General features: G+C 43.7%; 1 protein-coding gene across 2 annotated transcripts in view; it reads left to right on the top strand.

The window, feature by feature from the left end:
* The window catches only part of TMEM232 (transmembrane protein 232), a 756,305-nt gene extending 747,456 nt beyond the window's left edge, over positions 1 to 8,849 (top strand). For both annotated transcript variants that reach the window (XM_069226429.1, XM_069226419.1), the window contains exon 14: positions 8,527 to 8,849. In XM_069226429.1, coding sequence (XP_069082530.1) covers positions 8,527 to 8,718 — 192 coding nt within the window. In that variant the 3' untranslated portion in view covers positions 8,719 to 8,849. The remainder of the gene's footprint in view (positions 1 to 8,526) is intronic.
* The last annotated feature ends 8,648 nt before the right edge of the window (positions 8,850 to 17,497 follow it).

The following is a 17,497-nucleotide window of genomic DNA, read 5'->3' as shown; positions in this document are numbered from 1 at the left end:
AACAAATCCCTGAGCTTCAATACCCTGAAGGAATATCTTCAAATGGCTCCCAATCAGCACCCAGAAACTGTCACGCACACCCTGGTTACAAGCAAGCTGAACTACTGGAATACCCTCTATGCCAGGTCAGCCAAAACTCTCAAGAAGGCTGCAAACCATTCACAACTCTGCTGCCAGAATCACTCTTAATCACACAAGCTGCATTCACATCACAACACACCTGAAGGAGTTTAATTGGCTTCCCATACTAAAACAACCACCATCCAACAATTGCAACTGCTTTGACAACCCTTCCAGACACCTCCACTTGTCCGGACTCCTACTTGCACATATCCCACGCAAACAGAAAACCAGATCTGACGGTTGACCCTTCTCCTACATCACTCCTAAAACGTGGAATGAATGATGACTACACATAAGAGCTTCCTCTTCACTTCTTGAAATCTGGTCCCACTTGGCCCAATGTTTGGCTAGACTCTCACCTGCTCAGTGCCATGGAACCCTCCTGAGTGATGGTGCACCCTAGAAATCTGCATAACATATTCTTAGAAATGGGGTCTTTGGTTGGCAGTCAGGTTACCTCCTGTCCAAGCAAGCACCCTCACTCTAGTCAGGGTAAAGGAGAATCACCCTCAGCTGACCCCCACTCACCCCCTTGGTAGCTTGGCATGAGCAGGCAGGCTTAACTTCAGAGTGTTAGGTGTAAAGTACAGTATTTGTACCAAAACACATAGTGATTCAAAGAAAACACTACAAAATGACACAACACAGGTTTAGAAAAATAGGAAATATTTATCTAAACAAAACAAGACCAAAACGACAAAAATCCACAATGCACAAGTCAAGTTATCAATTAAAAACCAAAAAGAGTCTTCATGTAGTTGTAAACACAATGCTAACGCTGTTAGAGTGAAAATGTACCTTGGGTGCGTCAAAAATAACCCAGCTCGGGCGAGTGTGTGTCAAAAAGGGCTTGCGATGCGTCAATTTCACTCACAAGCGAGACCTTGCATCATTTCTCCTTTAGTCAGGTCGGCGTGCATCGTTTCTTCTCTCCGCAGGAGAGCAATGAGTTGATCCAGTCAGCACTCTCGAGTTCGGGCAGGCCTTGCGTCGTTTTTACATGCTTAGCAGTGATTGCATCAGAAATTCAGTCGCACGATGATCAGAAAACTATGCAGCGCAGGTTGCTATCTCACCGGTCTCCGTCAGCGGTGCTGCACATCGTTTCTCCGGCTGCGGGCGTCGATCTTCCGGTCTCGTTGCAGGTGAGCATCGATTTTCAGCCATGAAGCTGGCGGCGCGTCGACTTTTCAGCCGCTGATCGGATTTGCTTCAATCTTTTCCCCTCATGGCGGTCGTGCGTGGATTTCTCATTCTAGGGCTGCCAGCTTCTCTTCTCAGGGTCCCATGAACTGAATGGGCACCACTTGGCAGAGTAGGACTCTCTCCAGAGGCTCCAGGTGCTGGCAGAGAGAAGTCTTTGCTGTCCCTGAGACTTCAAACAACAGGAGGCAAGCTCTAAATCAAGTCCTTGGAGATCTTCACAAGAAGGAAGGCAACACAAAGTCCAGTTTTTGTCCTCTAGCACAGACAGAAGTAGCAACTGCAGGATAGCTCCACAAAGCACAGTCACAGGCAGGGCAGCTCTTCTTCCTCAGCTCTTCAGCTCTTCTCCTGGCAGAGGTTCCTATTGGTTTCCAGAAGTGTTCTAAAGGCTGTGGTTTTGGGTGCCCTTCTTATAACCATTTTGCCCTTTGAAGTAGGCCTACTTCAAATGAAAGTCTCTCTTGTTTGTGAAATCCTGCCTTTCCCAGGCCAGGCCCCAGTCACACACCAGGGGGTTGGAGACTGCATTGTGTGAGGGCAGGCACAGCTCTTTCAGGTGTGAGTGACCACTACTCCCCTCCCTCCTAGCGCAGATGGCTCATCAGGAAATGCAGACTATACCCCAGCTCCCTTTGTGTCACTGTCTAGTGTGAGGTGCAACCAGCCCAACTGTCAAACTGACCCAGACAGAGAATCCACAAACAGGCAGAGTCACAAAAATGATTTAAGCAAGAAAATGCTCCCTTTCTAAAAGTGGCATTTTCAAATGCACAATCTCAAAATCAACTTTACTATAAGATGTATTTTTAAATTGTGAGCTCAGAGACCCCAAACTTCACATATCTATCCGCTCCCAAAGGGGAATCTACACTTTAATCATATTTAAAGGTAGCCTTCATGTTAACCTATGAGAGGGACACGCCTTGCAACGGCGAATTTTTTTTTAGCAGTATTTCACTGTCAGGACATATAAAACACATTACTATATGTCCTACCTTAACTATACACTGCACCCTGCCCTTGGGGCTACTTAGGGCCTACCTTAGGGGTGCCTTACACGTAAGAAAAGGGAAGGTTTAGGCCTGGCAAGTATTTACACTTGCCAAGTCGAATTTACAGTTAAAAACTGCACACACAGACACTGCAGTGGCAGGTCTGAGACATGATTACAGGGCTACTTATGTGGGAGACCCACTAGTAGCATTTGGTTTACTGGCCCAGGGCACCTCTAGTGCACTTTACTAGGGACTTACTAGTAAATCAAATATGCCAATCATGGATAAACCAATTAACCATACAATTAACACAGAGAGCATATGCTCTTTAGCACTGGTTAGCAGTGGTAAAGTGCTCAGAGTTCAAAAGCCAACAGCAACAGGTCAGAAAAAATAAGAGACAGGAGGCAAAAAGATTGGGGATGACTCTGCATAAGCAAAAAAGTCCAACACATATCATAACATAACATAACCTTACCTAACATAACCTAACATATAACATAAGAGATAACATACCATGTAGCATAAATACAACATAACAACATATAACATAACATAATAATGTAGCCACAAGACTTAATAACATATAACATGAAATATAATATACCATATATCATAAGATACCATATAACTAACAACATATAGCATAACAACATATAACATAACAACGTAATAACATAATATAATAACATATAAAATATAACATAACACAATATTATAACATTAAATAACATAGCATAACATAACATAACACAACATAAGATAACCTCACCCCAAGAGGTGCAAAGTGCCAATGATATTCAATGGTTGCAATAGTCTTGGATCTTGGTGCGAATGAGGCCAACCACAATTGAGTCCTGGTCAGGTACACCAAGTGTATTGGTCCTGGTCAAATTATGGAAATCAAAAAGTTTGAAAAATTTCCAAGTCCAACTTCAGCAAGGGCCTTTGTCTCTGTTTTGGGGAATGACATTGAGATATCTACTAAGTTCCAAAGCCGAAAGGGACTTTGACACTTTTTCAGAAAAAACAATCTTCTTTTGTGGCTGCCTCTGAAATTGTAGCCACTGCTATAGAACTGAAGGCCTGATTCTTGATTTTTTTCTAAGAGGTCCTGCTTAGGCTCTGGAGGAAAGGTTTTCAAATGTTTCCAAACTTTTTTTCTGGTGCCCAAACAACCATAGGTGTATGCTTTTAAGGGCCCCAGTCCCTGGGGTGATTTTGGGGAACAGCACTTAGAAACTCTCAGTGTATCAGTCAGAGGCTAACAGCAAAGTCCAATCCAGGTCCAGTTGGTACTGGTCAGCTGAGCTCGTTTTACCACTGCAGCCACAAAGGAGGCCAGCCAATTAACTCTTGGGGCTCACCTCTTTGTCTTGGATATGAGAGGGAGTGTGTCAAGTTCTTCAGGGTTCCTCCAAGGTCACAGATAACAAGTCTAGGATCTATGATCTTCCACAAGTCCATAAATTGTTCTAGAGTGGTATGTGGTGGTGCCGCATTTATTGTTGGCACTAGCTAGTGTGTGGGGTGACTCCTGAGTGTTCCCTAACCAATGAGGTAAAAGTTTCAGGAGGTAATCCTACTCACATTTCCAGTAGTTCTTATTTTCCTTATTGCAAACAGGACCAAAATGACATTTGCCAGGGCAATGCCAAGATAGCTGAAGTCTTCAGTCACACATGGGCTCCGAGCGCTGGGGCTGTGTATTGGTGTGTCATTGAGAAATGACCAGTGTCCTCCCACATCTAAATCTAAAATATGTTTGAAGCTATTAGACTACGACAATAGACAAATTGTAATTAGCCCTGTGAAGGCCCGGCATGGGAAAGGAAACTTTTTAAAAGTTACTTTTCCATAATATTTATTAGGGTTCCCACTTGACTATTTATTGGATTATTAGGGTTCCCACTTGACTATTGAATTGAATTAGCTATTTAAAATAGTGGTTTAATTATTTTTTTAGCTGTTTCCACTCTCAACCATTCTCACCCTGCCTTGTGCGCTACAAGGCCTCTATTTAGTCTGACTAACATATTTAAAATGGAGGTCTTCATCTGTTAAAAGTAGTTATTTTGAGAGGTCATACTCCAAATTTTACACAGTAGCAGTTAGGCACCAGGTCTGGATCCCTATGTTGAGTGCTACTGTAGTGGGTGCCACAGTAAACAAGTGGAATTTATCTTTTCTAGGTGAGTCCCACAAGAAATGAAAAACTGGGGGTCACCAGTCAAAAAGGGGTCACTTTGCAACACACTCTCTCCCTCTCTCTATAGCTCTCTATCTCTCTCTCACACACACGCACACATGCACACACACACACACACTGCCACACACAAGCACACACTATTTTACCTCCTTAGTCACGGCCCACTTTTCACAAATGACACCATACTACCTTCCTGTCAGCTTAACAGAGGGGCACTTTTTAAATCCCGGTATCCCAGGTGATTAAGGAGGTACACACTACTTAGTTCCTCTATTCCTGAGATTAACTGACACAGCTCCCCTCCTTATTTAATAAATAGTACCACAAGTGTGAAAGACTGACATAAGGCAGGCCATATACCCTTCAACACTCTCTTTTTGATTTTTGAAGCTACAGTATGAAGTAAATATCCCTAACTAGAGAGTAATATTCTAATCCTAACATGTGTAATTAAGTAATATGATATTGGATCTAATGTAGTAATGAAGTAGATAATGGCACTAGTGGAGTAATATGATAATCCTAATATGGAGTAATATGTTTATCATAGTATCCTAATATGAACTACAAATCTTTCTGTTATCTCCACTGTTCCCCTCTTTGTCTGCAAAAGGGGTTGAACTGTCAATCAGCATTGTGGAAATACTGGGGCTGGTAATAGATAGATTGATAGCTATTGAGTTTAGCACAGTATTGGTATTTGTAGGGAACTGCAGCATTTTTCTAATTGAAATAAACAACAGATAATTCTTCTGGGCTCTCTTGGAAGTTTTATAGAGCCCACCCTGTGGTGCACAACCTCAAATAAAAATGTAGTTTGTATTACATGAAGATACAAAGGTTAATTTATATGTTAGTAGCCATATGCACCACTTCTCACATCATAACTTATTTGTTATGGTAGGCCAAAGAGTCTAGGGCCTGTATTACAGATAGTGCACATTTAACTATGTGTGCCTGGTGCAGACCGAGTCAGTATTCTCTAGCACAATGAAGGAGCTGTTTCCAGTGCAGGCATAAGTCTGCACCTGCACTGGGAACAGTGCATTAGTGAAAGGTGGCCAGACTATTTGAAGCCACTAGTCTGCCTTTCAATGTATAGGCAACAGCCTGGCTTGACTTTTAAAGGGAGCAGAGATCCCCCTGTGGTGGGTGCAATGAGTGACTGCACCTGCCTATATGTGGATGTTCAGCAGGAGGGTTCTCAGACCATCTTTCCCTCTTTTCAACGGGTGCACTCAGTGGGGTGAAGTAACTGTGCAACACTTCTATGTAGTGCAATCAGAGCACCTTCCGGTAGACTCTTTACCTCCATGTTTGCATATGTAATATAGGCTGAAGAGAAAATGTTTCCCGATTTGCCATGCACTATGTGGATGTGGGAATGCCCCCTTGAGAGTGCATCTGCACTTTTAGCACTGGCATGGTCTGTAGTATAGAAGAGGCTGCATAAGCTCCTGTTCACCTTCTGCACTACCAAAGTGCCTTGGAGTGTGAAATGCAGGCTCATACGCTCCACTCCTGGCCAGTTAGCTCCACTACATTCTCTGTACCCGCTATGCATTTGCACAGCTGAAGAGCCATACACAAACCGGGCAATGCAAGAAGCGAGGGAGGTACTGACACATAAATACTCTTAGGAGCATGAAACCAGAAAGCAGGGCAAACACCATGCTTGTACTTTAAAAACATCCTAGCCAGACAGCTGTTCAGGTTGCACCCACCTCTTTTTATGATATTGTACTATGTAGCTAGCAGATAAAGAGTTTGACAACAAAACAAAGGGCATAGGGATCATTGAAGGGAGTACAAGAAGAGAACATTTGTTACTTCTAGTGGGAAAGATGCACTATGTGTGCAATTTAAATGCATTCAGGGAAAGGAATATTACTGTTATTTTCCCAGATAATGTTTTTCGTTTCCCCCTTTGTAGCCACTGGGATTGTCAAGTGCCCAAAATTCCATATGCAGCATTTAGATTCATAGGAAACTAATATACAGAAGGGACACTTGCTACATGATACTCACTGGTAATATGTTGTTATTGATTCTTAATAATATATATTGGAAATGGTAAAGTTAATGTTAAAACACTTTTATGTGTTTTTCATACAATTGAAAAAGCCTACTGCGCCATAGTTTATCGTATCATTCTTACTCGAAGTGTGCAGCAACAGCGTTGAGAGCAGGAGTCTCCAACATTTTCTTTAGTGAGAGCTACTTCTGATCTGTGAAAATCATTGGGAGCTACAGAAGGCTAAGCAACTTGCGCATTTTTACCATAGGCCCAGCTTAATTGACTTTAAGTCTAAAGTCCATAGAGTGAGATACTGTGGTTTGAACAAAATACTTTGACTAGGGCCACTATGACAGGACTGCCATGTGTGTCAGTGAGAGTATGCACCTTGGGGATGTATGAACATGTGAGGATATGAATGGGATATATGTGCACAGGGATATATGTACTTGTAGCACAGGACATTCTTTTCACCACATGTGGCACTTTACATGTGTAATACATTTGTCTTTAAATGGCAAAAATTTAAACAGCAGAAAAATGTTCTGCAAAAATGTTCAGAATATTGAACATTTCTCTGTACTTCAAATTTCTCCCACTTAAAATAATGGCTGTGCTGAAAATTAAATGTCAATGTCTAGAAAATTAAATTGAAGAGTTAACTTTGTTTATTTGAATTCCATAAAACTCATTCTTTAAATGTTCTCCCATTTCTAAATGTCACATTTATAAATGCAAGGCATTTGCTCCCAGTGGCCTGTAGACATGGTGCCATATTTACCACAGAAAAATACTTTTGTTTATATGGGAAGAATTTGAAGTAAAGAAACATGCTTCATAAAACGTTAAGAAGTAATGGCCTGATTTAGAAGTCGGCGGATGGAATACTAGGATAGAATGGGATCATAATATGCGGACGGGATTTCCATCACGTTAGTGATAGAGTATTGCCCTCCACCAGCTTCTAAAACAGTCCCTTAATGTTTTATAGAAAAAAGGTTTCTTCACTTTAACTTTCTTCCATTTAAAAAAAATGACTATTTTTCAGTTGTCTTCTGCCCACTGGCAGCAAAAGGCCTTGTGCTTGTAAACTTGCCACTTTGAAATGGGAGAAAGCTAAAATGAAGAATTAGGAAAAGTAACATTTCATTTTCATTTTCTCCCATTGAAAAGCAATAAAAACAGAGGGCCTCATTATGAGTTTGGTGGTCCCACTGTGAGACCGCCAAACTTGCAGGAAAGACGCCACTGCCATGTTGGGAACGCCAGGAACATTGTAATATGTTTTCTGTGCAAACACCATGGAAAGGCTGGAAGTAAGTGGGGTTGTAATCAGCCAGACGGCTCTGAGTTCAGCACCTCTTTGGCTGAGTACAACCCCAACCACTACCACCACATCGGAAATTATGTTCCTGGGGTGGGGACGGCGGTCTTTAGGCAGGTCCGCCCACCAGGGTCGTAATGTAGCGGTCGGACCGTCACTGCAGGTGTGGTGGTCCTCGGAACCCACACACTTATAATGAGGCCAAAAATGTTGTTCTCGCACTCCAATATTTAGTCGACAAAGACTTTTATTTCAGAGTTAAATAATTCAGTGCTTCAGTGCTTCACCTCTGTGCCTCACCCTGACTTCTAAATCTGTCTGAACACTGCTCATTATCAGGCCCTGTTATCTGCAGCCTGACAATAATAATGTAAAATAAACACAGCCTACTCTTAACTTTAAAAGATAAATGTGACCCTCTTCTTATTTGAAATTGAACTCAAGGCAAACTACTCTAAAGTTATCGGGAAGATACTGGTGCTCGTGATCGACTGGTTGGAGACACTAGGTTTAGAGAGTACTTCAGTTGTCATAAATAACTTACTAAAAAAGCAATTTTGTGAGAAATCCAGAAGCAAATCATTTTTGTATGCTGTGCTTTATTAAATCTTCTTTAATTTTTGATTCACTGTTAGTCAATTTTTCTCCACAGTGGATTAGACATACTGAGATCCAAATGAAACAGGAAGAAGAGTTATGGAAGAAGGAGCTGTTGGAAAAACAAAGAAAGGAGGATGAGCGCTTCATAGAAATAATGAAACAAAGAGAGGAAAAACTGAAGAAGGGAACCAAACCTTATGAACTACTTGCTGCAACATACACAGAGAAGAAGTTAGAACTGTAGAAAAGCAGACAAATTTAGAATTGGAGTATCAAAAGTCCAAATAAATTTCACAACTTCAGTACAATTAATAAAATCATATAAAATCAAGCATGTGTGTGGTGAATTGTACTTTGATGATATCAATTGTTGAGTTTTGACACAACCAATAAAAATGCCCATGAGCGACACAATTCCTCACTCTGCCATATTTCTAGTTATTCAATTAAAAGAGCAACAGCTTTATCCATTTATGTTTTCAGTGTGTTTTGGTGTAAATAACATTTTACTTTTTTTTATGAAGTTACATTTTGGGGGCACCCGCATAGAATTACTACAAAGTACAGCAGTTATTGCAAACAATATAGCTTTATAAAAACAAAGGTTCTTTCATAAAAGTCTTTATTCTGGTATTTCATTGAAAATAATTAGTTGTTAATAATTAAAAAATACATTTTGTTATTTACATTCTGAGTAAAAAAGTAGTGACTTTTAAAATTTTGTTTATACAGTTTTATAACATACAGTAGTGAAGAAAAACAAAAAAAGAACAGCGATGAAGGCTGGGGAAACAGAAGACGGCATAGTGGAATAGTACATAGCAAGTCAATGAATAAAGAATAGTAGCCATTCAGTACAAAGCATGCGCACCCTCAAAAAATCGTTGGTAGTTTCTCATAGAACTGCGTCCTGGGGGGTCTCTGAGCAGGAGCGGCTCATCTGCTGCTGAGTCTGTCCAGGAGTGTTCATTGTTGCGCAGGTGAGGATACAGACAATTGGGTGGATACCTCTAGTTCCTCCAAGTCGTTGTGTCTCAGCCTGAAGAGTCAAGTAGATAGTCAGTGGGCTTCAAATGCCTTTGGGTCGCGATTGTGCCAGCATGAATTCCCAATAGGCCGCAAGCTGCTCCTGACAGTGTGTCGCATCTGGTACCCAGTAGTTGAGCAGGTGTGCGGTATGTCCGGTGGAGGAAATTCAAATGAATCAATTTGAGCCTGTAATTGTGAGAGAGTGTGCCCGATTGGGTACAACAATAGTGCCACTGTTCCTCTAAAACAGGGAGGGCGGGTCATGTCCCGAGCTCCAGGGACAAGCGCCAGGGCCATAGCTCGTATTACTGTGTAAAGTTGAGTGATGAGCTTGTAAGGTGATGACTGTGTTAGTATGTTGTCCAGCGGATTCGGTGTCGCAGGGGTCAGAAAAGTACAGTGCAAAGCACCTATTGAGGCACAAAGTTGGTGATATAATGGAATATACAAGGCTGTGTGCGAGGAGTCTTCCATTATTCTGTGATTATGAAAGAACTGCATCGTAGGATAAAGGTCGCCAAGAATGTCAAGCCCGAATCGGTGAGCTTAACACCGCCTGATAGCGTATCTGGCTAATGCCACACTGTATGCAAAAAGGCAGCTCATCTAGGCTCGTCATTGCAGACCATCTAATGCCCACAACATGCACACCACTATATTTAGTACAGCAGAAGGAAGCCTGATGGGTAGATATAGCGTGGTAGCCAGAGGACAGGGGTCTACACTACCTGCTTCTATGATGGTGTGCGGTTGAAATAACATGAGATGTAACCAAAAATGGCAAATTGGGCCTGGACACAATAAAAATATACATTCATGTCGGGGACACTCAACTAACCCTGGGAGAAAGTGAGGTTTAGTGTTTCCCATTTTACCCTAGGCTGCTTACCAGTCCATGTCAAGGCCACCAAATCAGACAGGATCCACCTGAGAAAATGCCTCATAAGGGGCATGGGGTAATTGATGATAAAGTAGAGAAACCTAGAGAGGACAACCATTTTGGCAATGGTAATCATGCCTGCTAAAGATAGCGGAAGTCTAGACCAGACCAGGATCCGCTCCTTCTGCAAGGCCATGGCTCTACCACTGTTCGTCCTCCAGAATTCATCCAGGTCTCTCTTGAGCCAAATACCCAGGTACCAAATTGATTCTGTTGCCCATTGCATCAAGTATCCGGTTTGGAATTCGTTTGTTACTGAAGTGAGTATGAACAGGACCGATTTAGACCAGTTAATGACTATCCCTGCATGCCCACAAAAGTGCATTATCACTTGTATAATCGGGGGGGGATGTTAGTCTGTGGGTCATGAACAAATAGGGTGATGTTGTCTGCAGGTAGAGACACCAGAATTCTTCTGGCAGTAAGGGACAGGCCTCTGTGCGAATAGTGTTGGTAAAGGCGATCCACTAGATGTTACATTGGTAGGGAAAATAGGATTGGAAATAGGGAGCATCCCTGCCTGGTACCTCTGGACATTGGGAATGGGGAAGTGATCTTGCCATTAATGCAATGCTGCTCTGTAGGGGAAGTGTTGAGTAGCTTCAGTAAATGCAGGAACTGAGGACTGATGCTGAGTCAGGTGAGGAGTTAAAATAGTTATGGCAAATCAAAGGGTTAAAACACCTTTGTGGCATTGAGTAGCATGGTGGGGGCACTTAGCTGGGAGTCCACAGTGTGGTTCAGAGGTTAAGTGCTGTGGAGCAGCCTGGGGTGAAGCCTGACTGGTCATGTCAGACTATACCTGATAAGAGGGAAAGTAGGTGGTTTGCAACCAATTTTGCCAATGTTTTATTATCAACATTGATCATTGACAGTGACCAGTAGGAGCACCAGCAGTTTACCGGCTTACCAAGCTTCAGTATGGTGATGATGACCGCTTCGTGCAAAGATGGCGGCAGTGTGTCCAGCGATAGTAACTCTTCATACATAGCAAGTAGAGGAGGAGCTAGGATCGAAGGATATTCCTTGTAGAAATTATGCGGTGAGGCAGACCAAGCTAGGTGCTTTGTCACCGTGCATGGTTTGAATGACCTGAATTATGTCATACACTGTAAGGGTACATCAAGGTATTGCAGGTTTGCATCCTCCAACCAGAGGAGTTGGATTGTGTCATAGAGAGCGTTCAAGGCATCTGAATCTGGGTTGATGATCTGCGATAAAGTTTAGTGTAGAAGGCTGTCATGATGCATATGATCTTGTTCGGTCTTGTATGGTTAGAGTGTTGGTCATCCTTAAGTTCTGTGATATGTTTGCTAGCCCAGTGCTTAAGAAGGAACCCCACCAGTGTTTTACCTGGCCAGTTCCACTTTCCAGCCATAGCTTCTCTGCCTAGGTAGTGTGCCTCTCTGACTGCTGCCTCATGATATTTGATAGTTTCTCTATATTCTCTGCTAGAATATTGGGGTCCCCTGCTTCAAAATAGAGGAGTTCTAGCTCATGAATGTCAGCTTCTGATTGGGTTAGGTGTGTATGCAGTGACTTTAGTATTCCTGATTGTTTTGGAGTGCAAGCCCGCAGATAATCACCTTAAATGATTCCCACAAAGGGGATGGGGAGTTCACTCAGTGCTCATTATGAGTGAAATAGTAAAAAACCTCTGTTTAAATCATGTCCCAGAATACAGAGTCTTGAAGTGCATGTGATGGCAGCCTCCACAAGAACACATTGAAGCTGGCTTTGGGGGGAAGGTCCAATAGATTCAGGCCATGTCCAACAGGGTACTCAGGAAATCAGGAGATGGGTGATGCCGTAGGCTCAAGTGATCACATCCTCTGTGACCAGCCAGTAGTCAATTCTGGACCAGGTGTTGTGTTTCGAAGAGTTGCATATGTTTTCAGCAGCCTGGGCATGGGTTGCACACCATATGTCATGGAGGTCATGATCTTGAATGAAAATATGTAGTTTTGCGGCAGCACTATAACGAAGCTATCTGGAGTCACTGGATCTGTTGGCAAACCAGTCCAGGACTACATGACAATCCTCCTCCCTTCAAAAGCACTGTCGTCAGTCTCATGGTGGAATTCAGGTACCATACCTCCACAGTAGGGCCGTATATAGAGGCCAGAGCAACAAGAAAGCCATGCAGCATGCAGACCTGCCCTCCTTTCCACAAAATGTCTGGTGTGTGAGACATATCAGTTTAGAGAAACATAGGATTTGGCAGTCCACCCAGCACGCAGGCGATCAGTTAGGTGCAGCTCCTGAAGGATGCAGTTGTCAAATTAATAACAAATGAGGTACATGGTCATTAAGCTCTCAAATGTTTGGGAGGTAGGCATCTAATGGCCATCATCCAGTGCTGAGGGGATATGGAACAGATGTGGCATGTATCAGAACAGTGTAGTCCACATGTGCAGGGTGATCAAAGTGAAAGTGTGCAGTGCATTGTGTGTAAGGATAGACAGGGAAGGAACAACATACCACTCACCCATCTCCCACTTCAACCTTTCCAACTGGTTGAAAAACTGTATCTGACTACCCACCCTTAACAACCTCCCATCAAACATTTGTCGTCCCGAGAAACATCCCCCAGGGCCACTAGAAGTCGGGCATACAACCTGGTTTAAGGCAACTGGGTGGCCCAGCTAGAGAAGTAGGGGGTAGAAGTTATACAAGGCTTGTGTCATTAAGTCTGCAAAAGGGAGTCATCAATGCAGGCAAAGGAATGCCATCCTCAGGCTTCAAGTAGGCACCAACGGAGCACTAAGTGTGGATCTGACTCACATTCTAAAATGTCAGTCTTGTCATACTTCTCAGTTAACAGAAAAGTAGAGCATTGGTTAGTCATTGCTGCTGAGATGTCCCTCAGTTCCAGTGGTGGGAAGGGTCACCACAGCCATCCTGTTGGTTGCATATTTCCATGAAAACTTCATGGCCACTCCATGACCTGTGAAATAGTGGTGCTTGCCATCCAGATTAATGCTCCATTGGGGTGGGTAGAGGAAGGGGTAAGTGATCCCATCTTTTTGCAGGATGCGTTTCACTGGAAGAAATTCTTGGCGAGCAGTCAGGACTGTAAAGGTGAAATGTGGATATAGTGAAATAGAAACTCCCTGGTATTCATCTGATTGGCATTCTCTTGCAAGCGACAGGATCATGTCCCTGTCTCAATAATTAAGTAGCCTAACAGCAATGAGTCTAGCCACGGCCCCAGTTGAGGGCGCGGTTCTAATACACAATGAGCACACTTCACTATGAGGACTGGAGACAGAGCCTCGCCAAACAGGGATTGTAGTATATGTTTGACAAATGTTTCTATTTTGTCAATGGCAGTCAATTTAGGGATTCCAAGAATGTGACTGTCATTGCATCTGGAGTGCGCTTTAAGGTCTTCATTTTTGTTTTCGATGACTTTCAGGACTTTTTCCGTGCGGAGGAAGTGCTCACTTGGAAGCACTGCAGAGGCATGGGTGTTTTCAAGATTGGAGGTGCAATGTTCTAACTGCTTGATACAGTTGTCATGCTTGTCTATTCACTCCTTGATGCAATCAATCCTGTTAGTGAGGAGCTCAGTTTTCGAGTCGATAATGTGAAGGCTGTTTTCATCTCTGTCAGCATTTCTTTTATTTTGTTATCTGGCAGCACAGCATTGTGGGCCCCTAGTTGGGGTCAGCCACACGTTTGCCTCTCTTATCCAATATCAGTTAAGGCTACCTGTTGTCCTATTTGCCTATGGCAAGAAAGCTAAGATGGCTGCGGCTTGGACATCGTTCTCATGGGGCTCGTTGATATATAGAGATCTAAGAGTCCCACCTCACTCTGCCTTATGCGAATGGATACTGGGGAGCATGGTTAGACTCAGTCATCAGCCAAGACATGCATGAATGGATGTCACAGTGCCCCCAGATTGTGACCCCCTATGGAGGTCACAGTTGGTAGGTGTCCTAACGTTCTGGGATGATTTACTAGCTTTTGCTCAGCTGGGAGATGAGGATTGTCTCTGTGGTCCTGCCACATCCTGACTCTTTCGTGACGCATGAGCAAACCCCACTCCCACCAGGTGGTGTCCTCCTCAAAGGGTGATAACTTCTGGGCCCAGGACTTCTTTGTGATTTCGACACAAGTAGTGCTGTTCAATGGGCCAGACCAGGATTCCGTGTGGATGCAGACCAGTGCACTGCAGGGCTTAGTGATGGGGCTGCTTGCTGCGCAGTCCCATAGTAGTCTCTGCCGCAGGGTCTATGGACCTCTAACTGCTGTAAATGCAGTTGCAATGCACCAGTGTCCTGTGCACTGAGCCCACAACTCTCAACTCTCCGCCTGCAGCCAGCAGCCGGCCCAAAGGGGAGGCAGGCAGCCGGACCCGCAACTGGGAAGGCTGCAATGTGGTACCTGCTCTGCTTCTCCTTCTTCCGTGGCCTACGGTGCTCAGTGGCATCAATCCAAAGCAGCAATCCCTGATTGGGGAGAGAAGGAATCCAATGGCTTCCAGCTCTGCAAGCAGCTGAAATCAAATTAAGGATGAGCAAAGTGGCATGGCCAATGAGCCTGACATGGCAGTCGAGCATTGATTTGGCTCCCATCACCCGAATCTCATCCATCATCATCTTACCTGACAGCCTTGTGCTGACCCCTCCACTTCCCCCCTGTACTTCACCGCATTTGTGGTGACTCCTTTTACAATCCCTCTTTTGCCTCAAGGTGATGCTGTGGTGCTTTTCTGGAGCAGTGTGGAGTTGGTGTGGTGTAATGGCGGGCACTTCAAAGTATGGCCCATATTTATGAAATGTTTGTGCCGACTTAGCGTCATTTTTTTAATGCTAAAGCGACACAAAAATAACTCCATATTTTGACAATAGACTTGTCTAATGTCACAATTTAGGAGTTAGCACCATTTTAAGCGAGCGCCAAACCACCTTGCATTTCGTTGCAACAATGAGACGCAAGGTAGGAGTTCCCTTCCTAAAAAAGATGCTCGCCTTCTAGCGCCATATTTACCTACCAATGCAAAAACAATGCTAACCACGGAAGGGGACTTAAAAATGGCATTAAGTCCTATTAGCATCAAATTTTAATGCCTGGTCAGACCAGGCGCTAAAAAGAGGCTCACATACCACCACTAAAGGAAAACACACAGAAGGAGCTTTGGAAACCTCCAGGACAACATGGAAGTGGTACTGCTCCAGCTCGGCACACGCTGCAGACGTCTTCGAAGACAGCAGATTCATCCACCGCAGCAACCCCAAACACCGCCACAGCAGCCACAAAGGCAGTGCAGAAGATGGGAGCGGATATTCAGATAGCGCACAATCATCCTTGGAATGAGGGGACAAGATGTGGTCCAGATGTACAGACTCAACTGGGAGTCCTTTTTTCATACCTGCAACACCATATTGCGCCACAAATCACATAAAGGGTGCAAACGTCCACTAACATTCTACCCATGACGGGCGTCTGGATCATTTCAGATAACGGGTACACAAGTGGCTGGTATCTCTCAGTAATCCTTCTCAGTCTTTCTAGCAAAGGTCCTGGGCGCTATCCTACACCTAACACCCCACCACATCTGCTTCCCAAACACCCAGAATCTGCACCATGAGACAAAGCAAGATTTCTATCAAATTGCTGGGATTCCACATGTGCTGGTTGCGATAGACTGTACCCATGTGCGACTGGTGACACATGCAGCAATGGAACACCTATATAGGAACCACAAGCACACACTATCAATGTGCAGGCCATCGTGGACCACCGTGGGCTCTTCACCAACATCCTTGCTAAATATCCCGTCAGCGTCCATGATCCATACATATTTCGCCATTGCACCATCAACGAGCAGTTCTACGATGGCTAATATGGCAATGGTCTACTCAGAGGTAAGCCACCATACCAATCCCTAACACACAACACACCAACCATTTGGGACAAACAAGACAAACACTACACTAAATACACATGGGCAGGCCGCCAGAGATGAACAGGCAACAACACATATGCAACATGCCACACTACACTGCATACATTGCATATCACAAACACATACACCCACATGTATATAACATAGCCACACCCTGATTGGCACACCACGTGGGGACAGGTGGAGCCAAGTTCCATTTGCATACAGAAGCTGCTCACGAACCACTAGAAGTGTCCACAGTTTAACAAATAAACACAGATCACACACACACATTACACCAAACAAAGAAGCACCCAGGCATGTCAATGGCATAGGTCATGGTCATTTTGAGTAAGTCACACATAGGCACAGTCTCACATAAACCATGGTGTGGAAGCCTCTGGCAGAACCTAAATCAAATGACACTCAAGTGGTGCCATAACCAACTACATATCATCTACACATACCTGACATACCTGTAGTATGCACATACCCCTGTCTGCTGCATTGTGTTGCACACATACGCATACAAAAATATCTGCCATTAAAGACCATTTGGCTGAATCATGAAAAATGGGGCAGCAGCTAAAGCCTGCACTGTGTATGTTTAGAAAGTGTCTGTCAGAAATCATGTATTAGAAGCTAGAAGATACTACTGCACCAAATTACATCATCCTACTAATTTGTGATACACACCCTCTTACACTTGATGGCTGACACAACCATCATCTGCCACAAAGGGTCACAAGTTGTCACACTGCATGCGTAGCCACACATGGTAACATGGACAGCACAGTCCGGCTTTGTAGGGCAACTATGGTGTTTCAACATCTGAAACCATTATGGTGCAAGGAGGTGGTAGGTTCCATCTAACAAAAGAACACAGCTTTAAACATGACCTACACAACATGTTTACCTAAATCATAACCATCATTTTAGGATCAACATAAAAATTCCCAGGCCCTTGAGCCACTACCCAAGATTGTCATGTTCATCAACATAGTCCAATGAAACCATTTCACAAGAACAGGAACATACACTATACCACAAGCAAGTCTGTCACCACTCCAACTAAAACTAACAACTGCCATTGTTTGTTCCAAACCACTATCAACACTTACCAACACATCTTCTCTCTATCCTTTGCAGCTGATCAAG

The sequence above is a fragment of the Pleurodeles waltl genome, chromosome 1_1 (assembly GCF_031143425.1).
Source record: "Pleurodeles waltl isolate 20211129_DDA chromosome 1_1, aPleWal1.hap1.20221129, whole genome shotgun sequence".
NCBI lineage: Eukaryota > Metazoa > Chordata > Amphibia > Caudata > Salamandridae > Pleurodeles > Pleurodeles waltl.
This window is presented reverse-complemented; position numbering and strand designations above follow the sequence as displayed.